Here is a 22,372-nt window from a genome sequence, read left to right as displayed (position 1 = left end):
ATCTCATTTATGGTCTGTGATTCTTCTGTTAATGATTGTCTGTTACACTGTACTGATGCTTCAGTGACTTTTTCTTCTGTATGTTTTAGAATTGTTAACCTTTAAATATTGATTATAAACATTGGTGGAGTTTAATAGATAAGTGACCTTTATTTTAAAATCAGTGCTATTCAGTTTTAAATGAGATACTTTCCTTTCTGAATCACATATTCATTTCTTGTGCTTCCCCTTTTCCTTTTTATGTCCCACTTCCTGTCATCATCATCCCATTTCAACACATTTACTTAGTTTCTCATTTTGTGTCACACGTTTTACATTGTCTTTTTTTTTTGGCTGTTTCTTCTCTGCCACAAATCTCTTCTATCCTTCTGCTGTTGATCTTTAGTTCTTATCTGATATATGTTTCTAGTTTCAGTCCCTCAATGTCTTCCCTCTATTTTGGTGACTATTTTCTCACCACTTATTATTCCACAGGTACTCACTCCTCAACAATTATGAGCATGTAATTTTCTTTATTATTAACAATATTATGGAAAAAAAAGTTGCCACTCATCACTTAGTGGAGATTCTGAGCCACAAATAGGCACAACAAAAAGACTGTCACAAATGTAGCTTTCGGCCAGTAAGGTCTTCTTCAAAGCTAGATGACTTGCATTTACATGAGTGTGCATGTCTGTGTCTGTAATCTATTTTAGACGAAGGCCTTATGAGCCAAAAGCTCTATTTGTGACAGTATTTTTGTCATGCCTATCAGCGACTCAGCATCTGTACTATATGGTGAGTGGCAACTTTTCTTTTCATAATATTGTTACATTCCATACTGGATTTTCCACTGTTTGATTTCTTTAGTTTTATTTTCTTCTTGTACTGTCTGCTCCTTGGTATGAGATCCTTAGATGCTTTCCAGCATAATACTTTCCTGCCATTTTATAAGTAAAAATCGGAAACTCTCAACAAATGTGCCACAGTGTACTTTATAATACACTCAGTCATTTTCATTAAAAGAAGACAGTAAGAAATTTGGAAGTATTCTTGACAGGGAGACACCAGTAAAAAAGAATTTACAAGAATTGGAACAGAAATTTATATTCACTCCCAACAACAAAATGATTCAAGAAAGTATAAGAGAAATTATATAGCACTTCCATGAACTACATGGGGATTGCATCTATAACAGAACAAAAGAAAAGAAATTAGGATTGTGGTTGGGAAGTAAGAGAAGGCAAGTGAAACAAATGCTACACAGATAAGTACAAAGTTAACAGTTTACAAGGATCACAATCACATTTTTAGTTGCACTACTTTGAAGATAAAAGATAGTTAATTTAAAACTGACACTATCTACAGAGTATATACAACAAAGTAAATTAAATTATGCTATAATGCTTGTTTATAAATAGACAACTGAAAATATCTCTTCAGATTTATGTTTTGCATATTTTTATATAAACTTGGGCATTCCACTGATCTGTAACCACCACAGTACAAAAGTAACAATAGCAGATGTACAAGAACACAATAATCCTCTATATTTACACTCCTGGAAATGGAAAAAAGAACACATTGACACCGGTGTGTCAGACCCACCATACTTGCTCCGGACCTTGCGAGAGGGCTGTACAAGCAATGATTTCACGCACGGCACAGCGGACACACCAGGAACCGCGGTGTTGGCCGTCGAATGGCGCTAGCTGCGCAGCATTTGTGCACCGCCGCCGTCAGTGTCAGCCAGTTTGCCGTGGCATACAGAGCTCCATCGCAGTCTCTAACACTGGTAGCATGCCGCGACAGCGTCGACGTGAACCGTATGTGCAGTTGACGGACTTTGAGCGAGGGCGTATAGTGGGCATGCGGAAGGCCGGGTGGACGTACCGCCGAATTGCTCAACACGTGGGGCGTGAGGTCTCCACAGTACATCGATGTTGTCGCCAGTGGTCGGCGGAAGGTGCACGTGCCCGTCGACCTGGGACCGGACCGCTGCGACGCACGGATGCACGCCAAGACCGTAGGATCCTACGCAGTGCCGTAGGGGACCGCACCGCCACTTCCCAGCAAATTAGGGACACTGTTGCTTCTGGGGTATCGGCGAGGACCATTCGCAAGCGTCTCAATGACGCTGGGCTACGGTCCCGCACACCGTTAGGCCGTCTTCCGCTCACGCCCCAACATCGTGCAGCCCGCCTCCAGTGGTGTCGCGACAGGCGTGAATGGAGGGACGAATGGAGACGTGTCGTCTTCAGCGATGAGAGTCGCTTCTGCCTTGGTGGCAATGATGGTCGTATGCGTGTTTGGCGCCGTGCAGGTGAGCGCCACAATCAGGACTGCATACGACCGAGGCACACAGGGCCAACACCCGGCATCATGGTGTGGGGAGCGATCTCCTACACTGGCCGTACACCACTGGTGATCGTCGAGGGGACACTGAATAGTGCACGGTACATCCAAACCATCATCGAACCCATCGTTCTACCATTCCTAGACCGGCAAGGGAACTTGCTGTTCCAACAGGACAATGCACGTCCGCATGTATCCCGTGCCACCCAACGTGCTCTAGAAGGTGTAAGTCAACTACCCTGGCCAGCAAGATCTCCGGATCTGTCCCCCATTGAGCATGTTTGGGACTGGATGAAGCGTCGTCTCACGCGGTCTGCACGTCCAGCACGAACGCTGGTCCAACTGAGGCGCCAGGTGGAAATGGCATGGCAAGCCGTTCCACAGGACTACATCCAGCATCTCTACGATCGTCTCCATGGGAGAATAGCAGCCTGCATTGCTGCGAAAGGTGGATATACACTGTACTAGTGCCGACATTGTGCATGCTCTGTTGCCTGTGTCTATGTGCCTGTGGATCTGTCAGTGTGATCATGTGATGTATCTGACCCCAGGAATGTGTCAATAAAGTTTCCCCTTCCTGGGACAATGAATTCATGGTGTTCTTATTTCAATTTCCAGGAGTGTATTTTTCCACAGGGCTGGACAAAATAATATGAACACCTTTGCTATATGGCCTCATTTTTGGAGGTTATTTTCTGACTTATCTCTAGCATGATGACTTTGTCTTCTATTTATGTTAAATATCTTTTAAAGCATTCTAGTCTATCAGTACAGCTGTCATTGTCTTGGGATCATGTTGACCTATGTACTATGTTAGTTGGTGCAGTTATGATCTCAGTCATAGATCTGCTTGGAGTATCTAGATTTATCGTTTACTGATTACATGAAGTTCAGTGATTGCACACAGTTCAGTGATTAGATGAAAACATATAGGGAAGATTATATGTACAAAGCACAGAAAAAGATGACAAAATAAACCTTATGGCACTAGGGTATTAATGAGAATTATTGCCTGTAGAAAGAAGTTGCCTACCACAAATATGACAGTGAAACTTTGTATCTACTAGAAAACTGTCTCATGGAAAACACACAAATAAAATAAATGTGACATATACAAAGAAGGTGCTTCAGTGATGTATGGAAGGAGTACAAAATCTTGGCTACCAATCAACAAAACATTTAATGTGACCAGACATATCTATCTTCTTCACACTACTGCTTTAGAAAGTCTTTTTCACACTATTGCTTTAGTAAGCTTACCAAATTTATAAATGATTGATCAATACATGTAACATCACATACATCTAGTGAGGCTGCCTACAATGGGAACAGAGCCACTGTGACTGACCTTAGTCGCATAACCATGTGAAGTAGGCAGAATAAAAGTTCAACCACTAGTGGTCTCAGTCTCATTTAAGTGTTATTCAACTGTCTCTACAACTGGGCTACACAGTGCCAGTAGTGTACTGTGTGTTTAATGCAGTAACTCTTGAACTTGTGGTTAGCAGCAGCTCTTGCCTACATAGAATTTTGCTTACAAAATACGTGTTAACCAGCTGTTCATGCTGCAATTTAGTCCTTCTACTTTGAAGTAACCTCCAAATAGTTTCTATTGTGACCCTGATGAAGATTCTTTCATGAACAGTTTTTGTTTCATTCATGGACTAATTAGTTATTTGCTTATTTATGTTAATTAAGGTTGTGGCTTAAAATGAGGGTTACAAGATTGGCAATGAGAAGGTTGCAATTTTCCTTCAACACGTGTTACCATGGGCACCACAGTTCTTAAGCTGTAGCAAGAGCAGCACCACAACTTGATCAAGTACTTAACACAAGCACAGGAACAATAGCAGCAACAGCTAAACCAAAAACAACAGCATCAGGACTTACTCAAATGCTTAACTAGTTCGAAGAAACAATGGCTAAAACTGCACTGCGAGTAGCAGCGGCATCAACAGGTGCTGCCAACCACCCTGGTATTTCAGCCATTTAATGAGGATCATGAAGACAAATAAGTATGTCAAAAATATTTCACACTGCATTTTCAAGCAATTGATGTCAAATGTCCAGATTATCAATGGACCTTTTGCTGTCTGCAAATCCGCAGTTATATTTCTTGGTCAAACTTAGCTCCATTGTTTGATCTGATGGAGTTACCACAGTCTGATGTATTAGCTTTATTGTTGGAGTATTTTTCCAACAAAATGCATGAGGTAGCAGCAAGGCTAGAATTTTTACATCACAAGTCAGATGCTTTAAATTATGCAGTTAGGATTGAGGAATTGCAGGGGTGAGTAAAAAATGTAAATTCACATGTGCATTTGGTAAATAATACATGGAACATTTATAACTAGCTCGAAGACAATCTGATCCTTTCCTGGCTGATGTGCTATGAAATGTACGCATATTTGAAATACAAGTGGAGCAACAAATTTTTTTTATTGTCTTCAACATTTCCAAAACTGCTCAGAGCCATGGTAATTCAGAGCACCACATTTCTGTAAGAGACTTTAAAATGGTAAAGAGGTTCCATCTCATTGTGGCCATCCAGTAATGTTCTCTACAATTATGGACTAGTGCTAGGTATCTTTCCTGACACAAACACATGGTTTTCCAGTTGGGCGGACTGTTCTTCCTTGCCTTCTACATGAGACTGCATTATGAGGATAAGTATTACAATGGTTTATGTAAAGGTCACATTGTGGAAATATGCTGAAGTGTGGTGAGCACAAGGCAGTGGCCCCAACCGATGAAAATTAATAACATTTCCAGCAGTGGTTAGGTATTAACACTGCACAAAATTTTGTTACATGCAACAGTATAAAACATTCCAGTGACCTTTCTTTTCGGTACTGGCACATTAATACCAGTCATTAACCAGTCTGTGTACTTTAGTTTGGTCACTCACTTGCTCGGTACAGTGTAACCAAACTTGTGGGCATACATCCACCATGAAGTGCCTCTTTGGAGTTGTGTGCAAATAATGGTCAGTTTTAATCAGGTATCTGAATCATTGTCTTCCTTTGTTTTGGCAGATTCGTTGGTCAGACTATATTTGGCATCATTGCATATTCTGCTTTTAGACTTTCTTTACATCATACATCATACATGCCTCAGCTTTTCAGTATCTTGTGCCAACACTGATACATTTCACATGCAATATGTGCCATTTTTTGAACCTGGTCTGGGGGGAAGCAGTTGACTTCCAGGCTCATGTTGTCTTAAAACCAACAGCAAATCCGAGATTTTTGCAAATCCTCCCCTATTCCATTGGCTGTTAAGGATCAGATTAAGATTGAAGTCAATAAATTTGAATAACAACAAGTTTTGCCTCCCACCTGCTACAGTCAGTAGGATTCATCATTAATAGAGCTCAGGATAGCTGGAACTTTCCAGTTGCTTGGAGCCTTCAAGAAAACCATTAATTCTCAGGTGGTCATGAATTCTTGTCCCTTACTTGGTTTGGGTCAGCTGTTTACTAAACTTTCAGGAGATAAGCTATTCTCCAAAACTGACTTTGCAAAAATGTATTTTTAATTGCCTTCTAGCTAGGACTCACAGAAGCTTTCAGTTCCTCTGTTCAGACTGTATCAATGTAATAGGTGCCCCCCCCCCCCTCTCCACCCAATGGCTAGTGCACCCGCAGTTTTGCAGAGGTGTGTGTGAGTTACTTTGATGATGTTCTGATAATGGATCACACAATAGAGAAATGTTTGCGCAATCTGTATTTGGTTTTTGTAGGCCATATACAGAAAAGACTTGAGTGTAACTTTCCCAAATGTACCTCTTTCTAGCCTTTAGTCCATTATTTAGGCTATGTATAGGCTATTTGGAATATGCCTGCACCTCAGTCTGTTAAGGATCTTCAAGTATTTCTGGGAGGAGTGTACTACTATGACCAATTTATTCTCCAGGCAGCCTCCATAACCCACCTGCATAACTGCCTCCATAAAAAAGAAGTTCTCAATGGTCTGAAAAGTACAATCAGGATTTTCTTAAGTTAAAATCTACCCTCCAATTAACACCCTGCCTTATGACTTAACAGCCCCACTTGCCACTGATGTTGGCCACATGATGGCTCCCCACACAGTGTCAGATTGGTTCTGTCTCACATACGAGTATCAGATGTGGAATGGAGAGGTCAATCATGTTAACTTACTTCAGCTCAAGAGCATTACTCTCAGACTGGAAAAGGACTATTGGCCAACATTTCTAGCAACAGTAAATTTTGAATTTTTTTATATGGTCTCAAATTTCTTTTTGTCACTGACCACAAACTGTCTGTGTAACTTTTTGGATCCAAAGTTAAACTTCCAGAGTATTTTGTGCATTTCATTGTTTGTTGGGATCTTTATTTGGCAAATTTACAATATTCCATGTGGTATTGCACATCTGCTCAGCTCTGTAGTGCAGATGTACTACTTCTTCCAGGTCTGAGTTCTGAATTTAACTGGCAAGAAACAGTTTACCTTCAGTTATACATTGAGCTGGAGCAATTGCTTGATGAGTTCCCTATATGTTCCTGGGATGTTGCTACAGCATCTTGATGAAACCCACTTCTCCAATGAACCCTCCAATATGCCCAGTTAGGATGGTCTCCCAAGCTCTGCAATGCGGATGCACCTGGCCTTTGCTCTCTTGCTCTCTCTCTCTCTTTTATATATATAAAAAAATCAGTGGCACCAGCTTCATGTTTGGCAAGGTATGGTGCTGCTTACAGAATATGACAAACATTGTCGTGCAGTGTACCATCATCACTGCAATTTTCTAGGTGCTTCAGCTCATGCATCAATCCCAATGGGGTATTTCTAGTGGTAAGCAACTAGCATGGCCTTGTATGGAAGATGATTTTGCAACCAGATCCACCTCACTCATTCTCCCCATGGTCAATATCACAATGGCTGTGGGACTGAGTTCATGCCAACTTTTCAGGCCACTTACAGGGTCCACATGGTTAATTATTGTCAACTCCTCCCACTTCATTTATGTCGGCTGCCTCCAGCTGACAACAACAGCCATAGTGGGAGCCTTGCAGTGGATCTTTGCAATAAAGGGTGCACCCTGCTTGCTAGTGACTGAAAACAGTCCCCAAGTCACAGTGGCTGAATTCTGACAGTTTTACTCTCTCAATGATATTCATCTTCTGACCACACCTCTTTTACATAAATCGTCAGATGAGCTGGCAGAATGGCTTATTCGCACCTATAAGGTGCAACTGCAGAACTGTCTTCAGCACTAAACATTTTCCTAGCTTCTTAGAGGTCTACACCCTTTGATGCTTGAAGCCAGGCAGAGTTTCTTCATGATGTCCTCACAGGATACTTATGAACCAGGATTTCTCTGGATCTCTTCTGTCCATCCTTGAACTTGAAGCATATGTGGCCATTTTGTTCTACGTGGGTGCCCAGTGTGGGTCCTGTAGGGTTCACCTTTCTCTGCTACTGCAGCCACATTGTAGACTTTTCAACTCCTGGGTCCTGAACAATGGCTATCTAGACACTCCTTCCATCCTGTGTTGCGGGACGTGCCAATGGGCATCAATGTGGCTCTACCGGCAACTCAGTTACTACACCCGCTGCATTCTGCAGGGATACCTCCACACCCAAAAGTGTCCAGATCTATCTAAGAAGCTCCAGGTCCAGCACCATTCCCACTGATGGCCTCAGATGTCTTCCAGGAGCCTTCTGTCATATCGCTGCCTAACTCCCAGCTACTTCTGCCCTGGCCTGCCCTGCACTGGTCACATAGATATCAGCTCTACACACCAATTCAGTAACCTTGCCAGGTACGTAAATGAACGATCAATATATGAATGTCGTAAGCATCTGCTGATGGCACCTACAGCAGGAATGGAGTCACTATTGCAGGCCAGTTGCCTGAGAACCCCTAGCAGGGCAAATAAATGATCTTTGCAACAAAGGTAAAAACTCATTCATCAGCTACACTGGAAAAACTTTATTTGGTTAATGTTACCAGTTTTGACAGTTTAACTGTCGTCTTCAGAAGTGAAATAGGCTTATGTCATTGGTAAACCAATGTCAAAATAAGAATTGGATGGTAGTGTCCTACCATGGCAAATTAAAAACAAATGTACAAAGCCCAAACAGCAGAAGTAAAATAGATTTGTTAAAACAATTGTAAAATAGTTAAACTTATGATCTACAATATATCTTTGCTACAGAGTCAATAATACACAGTGACATCATTAAAAATATATGGTATGTGCGATGAGTGGAAAACAATTAACTGGCAAATTTCACATCGTACATAATATGTGTGACAAAAGTCTAGTACCAAACTGATGACATGAAGAGGACTGAACATACATATGTATATAAAGTGGGAACACCAGTGTGCATACAAACTGTAGTAAATTCTATGGCAGTTGAAGTGCAAATATGTATTAAACCTTATAAATCCATATAAAATGATTAACAAAAGACAATAAATTGTGAACCAAGTGTTAAGCAAACAGACATATAAAAATAACATCATTACTATGTAGAAGGATAAATAAAGGAAGGTAAACTGTTCAGATTTTATTATCATTTTATGGTGGCACCATGAGCCACTGGAATATTGGTGATACATGGAGCTGTTCAGTATACTAGAGACAAGGTCAGCTGCTGGATGCATGTTAGCAGGAAACACAAGTAAGTGAGCTGCGGTCTGGCTTTGATGGAAGGAAGTGGACACCGCCAAGTCAAAGGCTTATGACAGACCACAGCGTGGTTTACAAGTTGAATTGCTGAGTGGAAACATGCATGTAGCATATCTAGATGCTAAGTAAAACTTGATATATGGGGAGCTAATAAACCTCGGTAGGTGTTAGAAAGTCAGCTAGTGACAATTACACATTAAAAATAAGTAGTAGTTCATGGCTATACCAAGAAGACATCATCAGGAAGTAAAAAGTCTATATTACATAAACAGCATCAGAACATTTTGTATAGAAAATATAAAACAAAATTACTTCAAAATCTGTGAACAAGGCTGCTTTGACTGCATAATATATTACATATTTTTAGCAATGTCACTCTGTTTTATTGATTCTGTAGCAAATGTATGTTGTAGCTCTTAAGCTTAACTCTTTTACATCTGTTTTAAAAAACCTGTGTTAGTTCTACTGTTCAATCTTTGTACATTTGTTGTTCACACACACACACACACACACACACACACACACACACACACACAGAGAGAGAGAGAGAGAGAGAGAGAGAAAGAGAGAGAGAGAGAGAGAAAGAGAATATCATCCAATTCTTACTTTGACATTGGCTTACCAATGATTTGAACCTATTTACTTCTGAAGATGACAGTTTAAACAGTTGAAACTGATAAAGTGAACCAAGTAAAGGTTTTATTGTGCAGCTGACAACTGACTTTTATCCTTTCTGAAATATTCTGCAGCTGCTGAGCACCATAGTTACACTGACCTCAGGCCATGTGACATCTATCTTTCTGTACACAGCTGGGAGACCTCTGGCAACATGCTTCCACACTTTCATTCTTTCTGTTTAGTTGTTAAAATATCATGTTACTTTACCTATTCTGTCTGTAAGTTTTGCAGAACACTGTATTTACATATGAAGAATAGTGTAAACATACAGTTCAGAATGTCATTTATTAACTGTGAGCATGGTGGATCTTCTATAATGGTTTGAATGGTCATACTGCAGTTTACAGCAGATTTTGTTATCATATTGAAAGAATAGCCAACTGATAAGATCTCGAAAACCACTGCAACACTCACGGTGATAAGGTCCACACTCACTTCTCTGTAAATGTCAAACTGTATGAAACAGGCAGCAGAAAAGAATTACAGTAAGTTCAAGTTGTGCAGTGAACACAAAACCTGGACTACCAACTGGCAAGTATTGGAAAACCATTTACGGGTCTTCTACCTTCCTCCAAAATCATTAAAAGTATTGTATTATCAGCATAAAGGATTTATACTCATGGATCCCCGCAATGAATCAGACTCTTTTGGATACCAAAAGTAGACCTGGACCATATTAGGTTGGTGTTCATATTATTTTATCTAACTAATGAATGCATTCATATTTTATTCTGTTAAACCAATATTACACTACAATAATTTCTATGCACTACTTACTACCACATTAGATACAGACTTAAGAATTATTAGAAGTGAGCTCGTCTAATTCTCTTCTCCATATATGAAACCATATTTAGTCACATCGTCAGTTTTAGAGTGAAAATGTCAGTCACTATAGGATGTGCACTATCCCATATGGAGGCCAATGTTTGTCTTTTGAAAGTCAAAGATCTGGATCCACAACCTTATGGAGAAGATAAGAAAACTTCACGATGAAACTGAGTGCATTCCATTTGTATATAGAATCCAGTGATGAGTGACAAAATTAGTATGAAGAATGTGCCCAAAAGCCTTTAAACTCTTAAGATAATGCACTCTGTGTCATATTAGTTGATGCATAAGTGCAGCCATCTTACATTAACATCACAGATGATTTTGTTAGAATAAATCACAGGAAGAAAGAGTTCACATAAGTTGTATGTGCTAGGTCCACAATGTTATTGTGGAAATGAAGGTTGAGGGAACCATTAAGTGCTCTCTACCAAATTAACTCAAACTTTCTGTTCTGTAGAAGTTGATCATCATACATTCTTGTCAACTGTTGAAGAGGACATATGTTATAGCTCAGTTACCAAGGTCATTGGTCCTCTGGAAGGACACGCTGAGAGGCAATAAGACTCAAATTTCATTGTCTTGTTGCTGCCCAGAACCAACTGATTGCTGCAATACCTGTTTAGTATTGATTGGGGTGTTGTAAACAACACTATACTTGTCTGTGGACAAATGGAAGAAGAGTTTTTCAGAATTTTTATCGAGTTACATGAAGTAGCACTCAGATAAGTGTTTGTGGACCTGACAGATGCTTGGAAAACAGTTTTTAACTGAGTCTGTTTTGACAACAGTGAAATTTGATAGAGATGAAGCTGTTTTCCTCTGGTTTCAGCTAGGACCCATAGTTTTGGCCAATGGATAAATGAACAAAGGTGTTTCTGGGTTGCCACAAGTTACCCAAAGTGAAATTCCCTGACAAATTTTGAGATATGAAGGGTAAGTAAACATGTAAGTTGATAAAAAATATAAAGACTTTTGTGTTTCTGAACATGTTTTTAACTCTAATTTTCAATGAACAGCAAAATTATTTAATTGGATAGATAAAAAATCTACTCAGAAAGCAGTGATAGAACACACACATAAAAGACTGTTGTGACTGGCAAGCTTTTGGAGCCAGTGGCTCCTTCAGGCAGAAGGGTTGAGGGGAAGGAAGAAGGGTGAAGGAAAAGGACTGGAGAGGTCTGGCAAAAGAGATAGATTTTGGGAAAGTCACCCAGAACCACGGGTCAGGGGAGACCTACTGTACGAGATGAGGAGAAAAGAACACAGCAGTCTTTTATGTATGTGGTCTACCAACGCTTGGTGAGTAGATTTTTTATATAAACAATTAAATAATTTTATCAATAATTGATTGTTTTCAGTGAATAGTAAGTAATGTCTCCTTTACAGGATTTATTATCTTGAGGATAAATAAACAGGTAAACTGTATAAATAAAAGCTGTTTTTAGTTAAAAGACTTCTGTGTCAACTAATGAGTTAAATCGAATTTTGAATTAACAGCAAGTATTTGCTCCTTCTCCCATATATGATTTTTGAACTTTCCATGGAGCTAATGTGTCTGATTGGCAAGAAATATAAAAGGAATATGTTGATAACATAACAACTAAGTTTCAAAAATAAGAATGACAATACTAGAGTATGTATAGTGACATTTCCTGTGCCAAATAATACCCACCATTTTGTAAAACAATAAAAAGTCAAGTAAACAATTAAAATCAATCAATCAAAACCAGTCAAAACTTCTTTCTCAGAGAAGTGCTCTCTTCGTCAATTCCACTCAGTTCAGTGGCCCTCTCGGCCAGTATCCACGAGTTTTTGACCTTAAGTTCATCAACATGCTGGACAATGAACCTCTTCCATCTAGCTCTCTCAAATTATTCATCTTCTAGACATTGCTTCTGCTTCAAAGCCTCACCATACCAATCTTGAGCATTGCAATATTCTATCTCTCTTGAAATCTTCATCTTCTAGTCATTGCTTCTCCTTTAAAGCCTCACCATACCAATCTTGAGCATTGCGATAATCCAGAATCATTCTCTTGTTAACGTCACTGTTAAATACATCACCAGCCATTTTCAGGCCATTATATACTTAATGTATGGCTACCAATGACTTGGTTTCTTGACTATCACACATTTTCTGATAATGGAAAAATCTTCGTCTATGAAGGCTTGACCATGACTCATTATGAGAACTTTTTGAAGAAAGCTATACAAATGTGACATTGTGGTATCACCATGCTCTCCAAAAGTGATAAATTCCTATCTCATTTATGTTGCAGCTTGTACAGAGCTCCAAAAATTCTTGCTGACCAAGAAGTTGCATGAATTCTTTTTCAACTGTACCACAGTCCTTAGCTCTCAATCAAATTCTGCGAAGAGAATTTGTGCAAGGTATTTGAGATTCTATGCTTATTTTTTCTTAGGCTGCTATTTATCACAACTGGATCTCACAAGATTATATATCTACAAACACTATACTTCAGAGGTAACTTTAGAAGGAGCTTTGAGGACAGTTTGGTCAGAAAGTCCCTACACTCAATCCTGAATGTTAAAATATCTTTGGCAGGCAATTTTACCTTCCTCAGTTCAGATTGTACAGCATAACCTAAATTAGTTTCTTTGGCAGGAATAAAACTAGCTTCATTATGAAGTTTTATATCACATACTGATTTTGCAGCAGGCTTAACTATTATGAATATCACATCAGTAAGAACAGAAAACAAAGCAATGTACAGGAAAGGTGCCATGGGGACCTAACATTGGAAATCCCTCAAAAAGAGCATCACCTAACCCAAAACAACAGTCAAAAAAGATATTTTAGCTGGCAGTAATGGATCTTTTGGGTACTTTAACATCTTCATGAGTTTCATATAGTGTTTTGATGAACTAAGACCATGATGATCAATCTGTGCAACAGTTAACTTGTGCAAATACTCTGAAATCCAAACACACCACTTGCCATGCTTCCCTGTTGCTCTCATCAGCAGCTGCTTGGCATTGTGGCACTGACTGCAAGATGAGGGAAGTGGAGAAACAGTAGGAAGGATGAACTAGGGAGTGGGCGCATGACATCCAGCAGCTACTCAACCGTGCCCAGCCAGCAATGAAGCAGTGTGTCTTCATAAACAACCGTTTCATCCACTGAGCCAAAAACAAGATTTTCCAATGCTCTTTTTTCGAATTTCCCTGATTTCTCTAACTTGTATGAAGTCTCCTGATATTCCCAGATTTCCATAACTTGTGGCAACCCTGTGTTTATCAAAATATAATGCTCACAGTAATACTTTCCTCATTGTGAGAACAGACTGTAAACAGACATATCCTGTACTACCACGATAATGCTTCTCTCCAGAAAACAAGGAGAATGCTTCATAGTTCAAAGAAAATCATATGGATTTACTGGAATAGCCTGTTACAAGCTCTGAACAATGCTGAGATCAAGTAAAAAATGAATCAGATGCCGGAATAATTCACTCAAAAACCTGATAACAAGAATTCAGTATTCCTCACACTGAATGGAGAAATCTGCCATTAGCATATGAGTAGTTTGAAGAAAGCCTTTGCTGAAGATAAAATATATAAGAGATAAAAACAGTACTAATTCACTGGAATTTTTGAAGGACAGCATCGGCTTTGTGGACTTTGGTCTGACATCAGAGTTAAATGTGAAAGAATAATTTCACCATGGCTGCAGAACATTAACTGATAACCATCAAAATGAAGATGGAACTGCACAGGGCTATAATAAATTTTTAACCTTGTTAGTAAAATCTATATTACCAAACTTATATGCTAAATTATTGTACAAAGTTTCTTTGGAATTTTATATTTTCTACAATTTATGATAATTATGAATGTTTTAATACTTACATAAAATGATTTTGAGTCTTTCTTGCAATTAGCTTTTGTAATGCACTTATCTTGTACTGCCTCAAAGACTTTTGGCATTGAAGCAATTAGAGCAAGTATGACACATGGATGTTTGTCAGATTTGAGAGCCATTACTTCGCTAGCACTGTAACAAAATGTGATCAAATTAATAATAAAATGAAATGAAAGTTTTCAGTAATTAAAATACATTATGAAAAATATCTGGCCTTTAAGTTTTAATTCATTTCCAAATAACTGTATGGCACTAAAGTTATTTTCAGGCTATAATGATAATTACCGTTCTTCGTGTGTTACCATAGCCAATGCTGCCTCAGGGAATTTGTAGTATATGGCATAATCTATGGCACTCATGTCCATTGAGTTATACAATAGCTTGCATCCCATTGACAACAGAAGTGCAATGGCATTGGGTTTATTTTCCATAGTGGCTAGATGAAGAGCAGTGTTCTAGAGACAATAAAACAATTTACTATTATTTGTAAGCCAGGAATTAATTGAATATACACTCAATTTATAACTGTGGACATACCCCATCTTTATCTGGCTGATCTAAGAGGTGGGAGTGTACAGAATGGAGTAACTCCATAGTCTGTGTGTATCCACTCATTGATGCTAGGTGAAGTGGACTGCGGCCATTGTGGTCCCTCTGAAGCAGAGCTCCTCTGTTCAAAAGGAGCTGCACAACTCTAGTGTGTCCTGAAACAGGCACATGCTAGATTGGTAAAAACAAACAGCATTGGAAATTGTAGTAACTAAATGCAGAATCAGATAAATGAAACCAATATTTGAGATAATATATTAGACTCAGCAAATAGTAGAGGCACTGAGTTGTTGACAGGCACACAAAGAAGACTGAAGCTTCTCTAGCTTTCAGATAAATCATTTTTGAGCTACATATGTGTACTCTGGTTCAAAAAACGAGAAATTTGAAAGCTATCGAAGTTTTCAGTCTTGTCTGTTGGCCTGTTGATAACTCAACACCTCTACTTTTGGTCAGTTGTCACCTTTACTCCTAGATTCAGCATTCCTCCATAACTTTCCATGGAATATTCAGAACTAAAGAAAAGTAACAAATTAGCCTCAAAACACTTCTAGCAACACAGCTGCATATTAAGTTCTAACAGGTTTACAAGTGTTGGAAAATTCCAAAGACTTTAACTTTCAGTTTGTTTCAATTTTATCTAAATAAATGAGAAAACATACAGTATTATATTTCTCGTTTTTAAACCACTTTTTGGTTTCTGTCTAGATAGCTTAAGCATAAGATTATGGTACTACACATAGTGTGATCATGAATAACTGTGAATACATAGCAAAGCAGTTACACATATTAGTATCAAATTCAAAAATCACAAAAATGAATGGCACAGAAAAGTAACTTTCAGAGATCCAGTAAGCATTTTAGTACATATTTGCTTCATTCTACAGTTTCTGAAGTCATAGCAAGTGCTGGCCGATAAAGCACTTAATTTTGTTTACTCATAAGCAGAGGTAAGTGCAGTCCTGTATTTATCAGAACAAGATGAAATACTTCAGCACTGCCTTCCACTATAATTTAAAAAAAAAAAGTTTAAAGATATTTCACTTAGTTTGAGATTTAACAGAATACAGAAACTTAAAGCGATATGGTATCCCCTTGCTCCAATATGTTCTATACTCTGTTCATACTGTCTTAAATTTTCATATACAGCAAAGTATGTTATCAATCTCTTGTGAACATTACTGATACTGATCTAAATGTAATATCATACAAAAATGCAAAAACATTGGTATAAACTCTGCGGAAATTATATCACTGTGAAATCTTTAACCAACAGCATGGTAGCTATGAAGAGCCTTTGTTCAGACCCTGGCAACAATTTTTGACTTGATCAAACTGCTGATCAGAACACAGTTGGTCTGATCTGGACTACTCATGGTTCCAAGCTTGCACAAAAATGATGCATTTACACAGTTTTTAAACTATAACTAATTTTAAAACTTAAAATTTATCCCAGTTTTAAAATTCAAAATTAATATTCAATTTACAAATACTAAGATGAGCATTCTCTTAATGTTAGTTGGCAATGTTCAGAATATATAATAATTTATCAAAGACAGAAAAATATAATCAGAAAATTTTGTAAATGTAAAGCTAGTAAATTTTGTCAACAACTATTTTTCTGGTTTTCCAGAGAAGCTACACAAAATTTCCCTCGAAAAGGTACCCAGAACAAATTACATAGCCAGCACAGTAATGTGGGAAGACAATACAAAAACTAAAATAGAAGAAGTCAGCAGGCCTATTGTGGTACCATTCATTACTCTGAAGGCATCCATAGACAGCATACCAACTACATTAACAAGCACAATAAATGTTTCAGTTTAGGCACTTGTGCATTAACGAGTTAACTGAATAACCACAACCTTTTGGATAAAGAACAGTTTGGCTCCTGGGGTAACTGAAGCACAGTATTGGGTGTAGTTGCGTTTGTGAAAGTGGTACCTGAAGCTCTCAACAAGAATAACAGTGTTATGGGCATATTTCTAGACTTGTCCGAGGCTTTTGGCACCGTCAGCCACAAGATAGTAGTAAATATGCTAGAAACATTAGGTATAAGAGGAACAGTTAATCAGTGGGTCCAGTCAAACATGGAAATTAAGGTGCAAAGGGTAGAAATAGCTCACACTAAAGCTGATGCAAAATTTTTAGTGAAACGATTATCATGGTTACATAGGTATTCCTCAGGGGGAAAATATATAGGACTAATTTTCTTTTTAGTATACTTCAATGATTTTCCAGGCAGTATCATATATGGAGGGAAAATTGTTTTTTCTGTTGACAGCAACATTACATTTATTGATAAAACACCAGAAATCCTAGTTGAGAAGACAAATGAAACAGTAAAGGATGTGTACAAGTGGTTAGTATGTAATAAAGTAATAATGAAAATATGTTGTTGTTGTGATCTTCAGTCCAAAAACTGATTTGATGCAGCTCTCCATACTACTCTATCCTGTGCAAGCCTCTTCATCTCTGAGTAACTACTGGAACCTACACCCCTCTGAATCTGCTTACTCTGTTCATCTCTTGGTCTCTCTTTATGATTTTTACCCCTCACAATTTCCTCCAGTACTAAATTGGTGATCCTTTGATGCCTCAGAATGTGTCCTACCGACTGATCCCTTCTTCTAGTCAGGTTGTACCAAAAATTTCTCTTCTCCCCAATTCTGTTCATTACCTCCTTATTAGTTATGTGACCCACCCATTTAATCTTCAGGATCCTTTGTAGCCACACAAGTCAAAAGCTTCTGTCCTCTTCTTGTCTAAACTGTTTATTGTTCATATTTCACTTCCACACATGACTACACTCCATACAAACACTTTCAGAAAGAACTTCCTGACACTTAAATCTATACTCGATGAATCTATACTCGATGTTAACAATTTTCTATTCTTCAGGAAAGCTTTTGTTGCCATTGCCAGTCTACATTTTATATCCTCCCTACTTTGACCATCATCAGTTATTTTACTTCCCAAATGATAAAATTGTTTACTACTTTAAGTGTCTCATTTCCTAATCAAACTCCCTCAGCATCACCTGATCTAATTCAATTACATTTCATTATCCTCGTTTTGCTTTTGTTGATGTTCATCTTATAACCTCCTTTCAAGATACTGTCCATTCCATTCAACTGCTCTTCCAAGTCCTTTGCTGCCTCTGATAGAATTACAATGCCATTGGCAAACTTCAAACCTCAGAGTTTTTATTTCTTTTCTCTGTACTTTAATTCCTACTCCAAATGTTTCTTTTGTTTCCTTTACTGCTTGCCTGATATACAGACTGAATAACATTGGGGATAGGCTACAACCCTGTCTCAATTCCTTTTCAACCACTGCTTCCCTTTCATGCCCCTCCATTCTTATTACTGGTATCTGGTTTCTGTACAAATTGTAAATAGCCTTTATTGCCTGTATTTTAGCCCTGCCACCTTTAGAATTTGAAAGAGAGTTTTGCAGTCAACATTGTCAAAACTTTCTCTAAGTCTACATATGCTATAAGCATTGGTTTGCCTTTCCTTAACCTATCTTCTATGAGAGGTCTTAGGGTCAGTATTGCCTTACATGTTCCTGCATTTTTCTGGAATTCAAACTGACATTTGCCAAGGTCAGCTTCTACTGGTTTTTCCATTCTTCTGTAAAGAATTCATGTTAGTATTTTGCAGCCATGGTTTATTAAACTGACAGTTTGGTAATTTTCACACCTGCCACCAACTGCTTTCTTTGGAATTGGGATTATTATATTCTTCTTAAAGTCTGAGGGTATTTCACCTGTCTCATACATCTTGCTCAGCAGATGGAAGAGTTTTGTCATGGCTATCTCTTCCCAGGCTATCATATAGGCTATCATATATCACAAGGCAATGAACACAGAGAAGACAAATATCATGACTTTTAGTTTTAAGAGGGAAACCATTATATTGCCATAAATCAGAAATATACAGATTGCAGCATACACAGAGCTTTTAGGGATGAATATTGACTTCAGATGACATGGAATGAACGTACGAAAATGGTGGTGAAGAGAATGTCATTAGCTTGTGATGCCCTTAGGATCATATCATCAGCACACAGCAGCCAGCACCTTGTGGTAACATAATGTTCTTACATACACTCAGTTATTAGATATGGAAATCTTCTCTGAGGATCAAATACACAAAGCATGGGTCCAATTATCAAACAGCGAAAAAGCCATAAGCATAAGTAACAAAAGTAATACTCTGGCTCACTGTATATGAAAATTTTACAAATTAGAAATCCTTACTATATCAACTGAGTTCATCTATTGATCTGCTAAACACATTAGGAATCATATTAGTAAATAAGTGGTCCTACATTTAGAAAGTCGAGGTTCATTCTCTGTCAATTCATCCTGATTTAGATTTTCTGTGGTTATCCTAAAACAATACAGAAAAAAAAAACTCTTGAGAAAACTATAAATGTCAAGCCCTGAAATGACATCCTCCCTCTCTGATATTCTCCCCACACCATCCATGAACACCTTCCATCAACCTCCTAACCTCTGTAATGTCCTAGTCAAACTGCATGCCATTTCCATTTCATAATCCGTACTCCAAAGGTTTCTACTCTGCAATCCTTACCACTGTAAAACCTGCCTCATGCACCCACTCACTACAACCTAACCCAGCCCAACCACTGGTAAATCCTACAATCTCAAAAGGAAAGCAAATTGGGAAACCACACATTGTTTATCAGTTAACTTGTGCGCATGTACTTCATGTACTTCATAAATGACCACATTAACTGGCTGAGTGCTTGAATAGTATAGAAGAACTGTCTACCCTGTGTATACACACTACTCAATTGCGAAACATGCTCTGCAGCATAACTCAAGGGATTTTCCCATGCATTACTAGTTTCCTTGCACTCCAGGGATGGGAACTTTCCCTCCAACACATCCTCACATCTTGATACCCTCTTAGATTTAACCACCATCAAATGCCTCCCCCTTCCCTTTCTATTTGTTGTGTTCTTTAGTCTGAGAACTTGTTTCATGCAGCTCTATCTCCACACTAGTCTTTTTCATTATAATTTTATATATATAATTTGTATTTCATATGTCTCATTATGATTTTACTTTTTTTTTAATTTTGTATCGTTAGTCTCCTCCCTATCTCTCTCTCTCTCTCTCTCTTTCTCTCTCTCTATTTTTACTTCAATCTCCTTTTCCTCCTAATTCTTAACTAAACAATTCATTTCTTTTAATCCTGATCCATTTTTCTTCTCACTGTGAGTGCATTGTATATAGATCAAAGCCAGTGTAGTGCTTGTAAATATAATTACCTTTGTCCTCCTACTTTCTCTGACACATGTCCTCCCCCTTTGTCTCCTCTTGTCATCACAACAGGTGGATCATCACATCTGGGTGTTCTGCCAGCCTATCTATTTCTGAGGAAGGAACAAGTAGTTCTGACAGATAGAGAGCCCTCAATAGCAAAAATGACTGACATCATGTGAATAGTTGCAGCTGAAGTTCTGGAGGATGGTTTGGCCAACATACAGGAAATCGGGCAATACATTGACCACCGACAACCATATGCTTCTCAAACAAGAGCTGAAAAGTCAACATGCATCCTGTCTCAAGGGTGCTCCGGGACTAGACAACGTGAAAACTGATGTGATGGCACAGCTGAGTTCTGTACACTTGGCACGCAAGGCCCCACAAAGTGTTCAATACAGTGATTGATTGCTGACCCGTGGATGTGACATCGTGCCAAAGCCTTCATAAGGCACGTATCCCAGCATGACGCATGCAGGAACTGGAGTATGTGAGGACCCAATGCCAGAGGGACAATCACTGAATAGTTTTGCTCCTCTGTAGCTGGCATGAGGACCCACTGGACAATGTTGAACCAATTTTTACAGAAAAAAAAATTGTGTACCACACTACATGTGCTCCAGAAAGAGTCCACTCAAGCAATCCCACCTGAACTGCTGAGACAATTTTCTAGAAAAGCAGGTTGGCCATTGTGGCAGCTGTGACCTCCTGCACCATCAAACAAAAAGCCAGCAATGTCTGCTGCAAGGTATTGCCCAATGCTAAAACTAGAGCCTCCTGTCAACTGAACTCCAGATCGGGTCCTGCCGGCAACAGCGATAATGCATGTGCATTTGCTTACTGGGTGTGGACTGGTAATGAATATCATAGCAATAATTACTGAGAAAGAAGATCCAACTCTGTAACTGTTGGGCAATCCAGTCTGGTAGCTTAGAGTGAGAGCTGAATAAGAAACCATGGACTCCATACAAAAAGAACATGAGATTTTTTAACACCAAAAATGATAGCTAGCACCTTCTTTTCCATATGCGAGTAGTTATGTTGCACTGCAGTAAATGTCTTTGATGCATAAGCGATGGGCTGCTTGGTGTCATCTGGGTTCTGATGCCACACTGGGATGCACTGGCGGCTAGGATTAACAGGTGACCTGACATTAAGGAGCCAAACAGGAAGCAGAAAACAAACACAACTTGAGGGACTGAAAAGCCCATTGACAGTCTACAGACAACATGAATTTGAAAACCTTTTGGTGAAGCCAATTAAGAGGACGGTGAATGTGCAGAGCCTGGGGAATTAGCAAAATAAGAAATTCTGCCCTAAAAGGACTGGAGCCCTTCAGGTTCTTAGGTGCCAACTGGCTTTGACATGCTTGTCCATGCAGATGATGCCACCTTTGCTGGGCACATGTCCCATAAAATACACCTCTGGTGGAAAAAAGAAATACATTTTTCCAGGTTAAGATGAAAGCTGTTCACAAAACAGCACTGGAAAACAGCCAGCAGCTTTTGTAAACGCTACTCTCATTTGCAGCCCATGATCCAGATGTCATCAAGGTAGTTTATGCTACAGGGAATGTCCTAAATCAACTGCCCCAAATATCATTGATAAATTCCTGGCACACACAAAATTAAAAAATGCAAGCAATTAAACTTGTTGAGCCCAAAGTGGGTGTTGAGCACTAAAATGTTCCAAAAAGTGGCATCCAACAGTAACTGCCATACTGTGTCATGAAAGCTGATATGTGAAAAATACTCGTCCCCCTCACACCGTTACCAGCAACTCTTCAACTCTTACAGCTTCTGAATCACTGTGGTGGCTGACTGGCTCAATAAAATACAAAAAAAATGAAACTGAAGTCCAGTAATGCTGCAACTCCACCTTGACCTCATCATGCACGTTGTAGGGAACTGGGCAGGGCAACAAAATTTGGGTATTGCTGATGGCTTAAGGAAGTCATGTGCCCCAAAATTTTCTGCCTGACCCATAGTGTTCTCAAACAGATGATCATATGATCATATTAAAGACACCAAGTCTTGAAATGCAACTGTTCAAATGTGTGTGAATTGCTACGGGACCAAACTGCTGAGGTAAACTGCTTGATATACTAAATGTACTTTGTCAACTATTTGGAAACC

The 22,372-nt window shown here is 38.8% G+C and overlaps 1 protein-coding gene across 1 annotated transcript in view; it reads right to left on the bottom strand.

Moving 5' to 3' along the window:
* LOC126103415 (transient receptor potential cation channel subfamily A member 1) overlaps window positions 1-22,372 on the bottom strand; it is a 194,009-nt gene that overhangs the window by 90,180 nt on the left and 81,457 nt on the right. The window contains exons 10-12 of the mRNA XM_049912331.1: window positions 14,927-15,093; window positions 14,675-14,844; window positions 14,377-14,521 (exon numbers count right to left, since the gene is read on the bottom strand). Coding sequence (XP_049768288.1) covers window positions 14,377-14,521; window positions 14,675-14,844; window positions 14,927-15,093 — 482 coding nt within the window. The remainder of the gene's footprint in view (window positions 1-14,376; window positions 14,522-14,674; window positions 14,845-14,926; window positions 15,094-22,372) is intronic.

The sequence above is a fragment of the Schistocerca cancellata genome, chromosome 1 (assembly GCF_023864275.1).
Source record: "Schistocerca cancellata isolate TAMUIC-IGC-003103 chromosome 1, iqSchCanc2.1, whole genome shotgun sequence".
Taxonomy (NCBI): domain Eukaryota; kingdom Metazoa; phylum Arthropoda; class Insecta; order Orthoptera; family Acrididae; genus Schistocerca; species Schistocerca cancellata.
The sequence above is the reverse complement of the archived record's forward strand: the minus strand, read 5'-3'. Positions and strand labels throughout refer to the sequence as shown.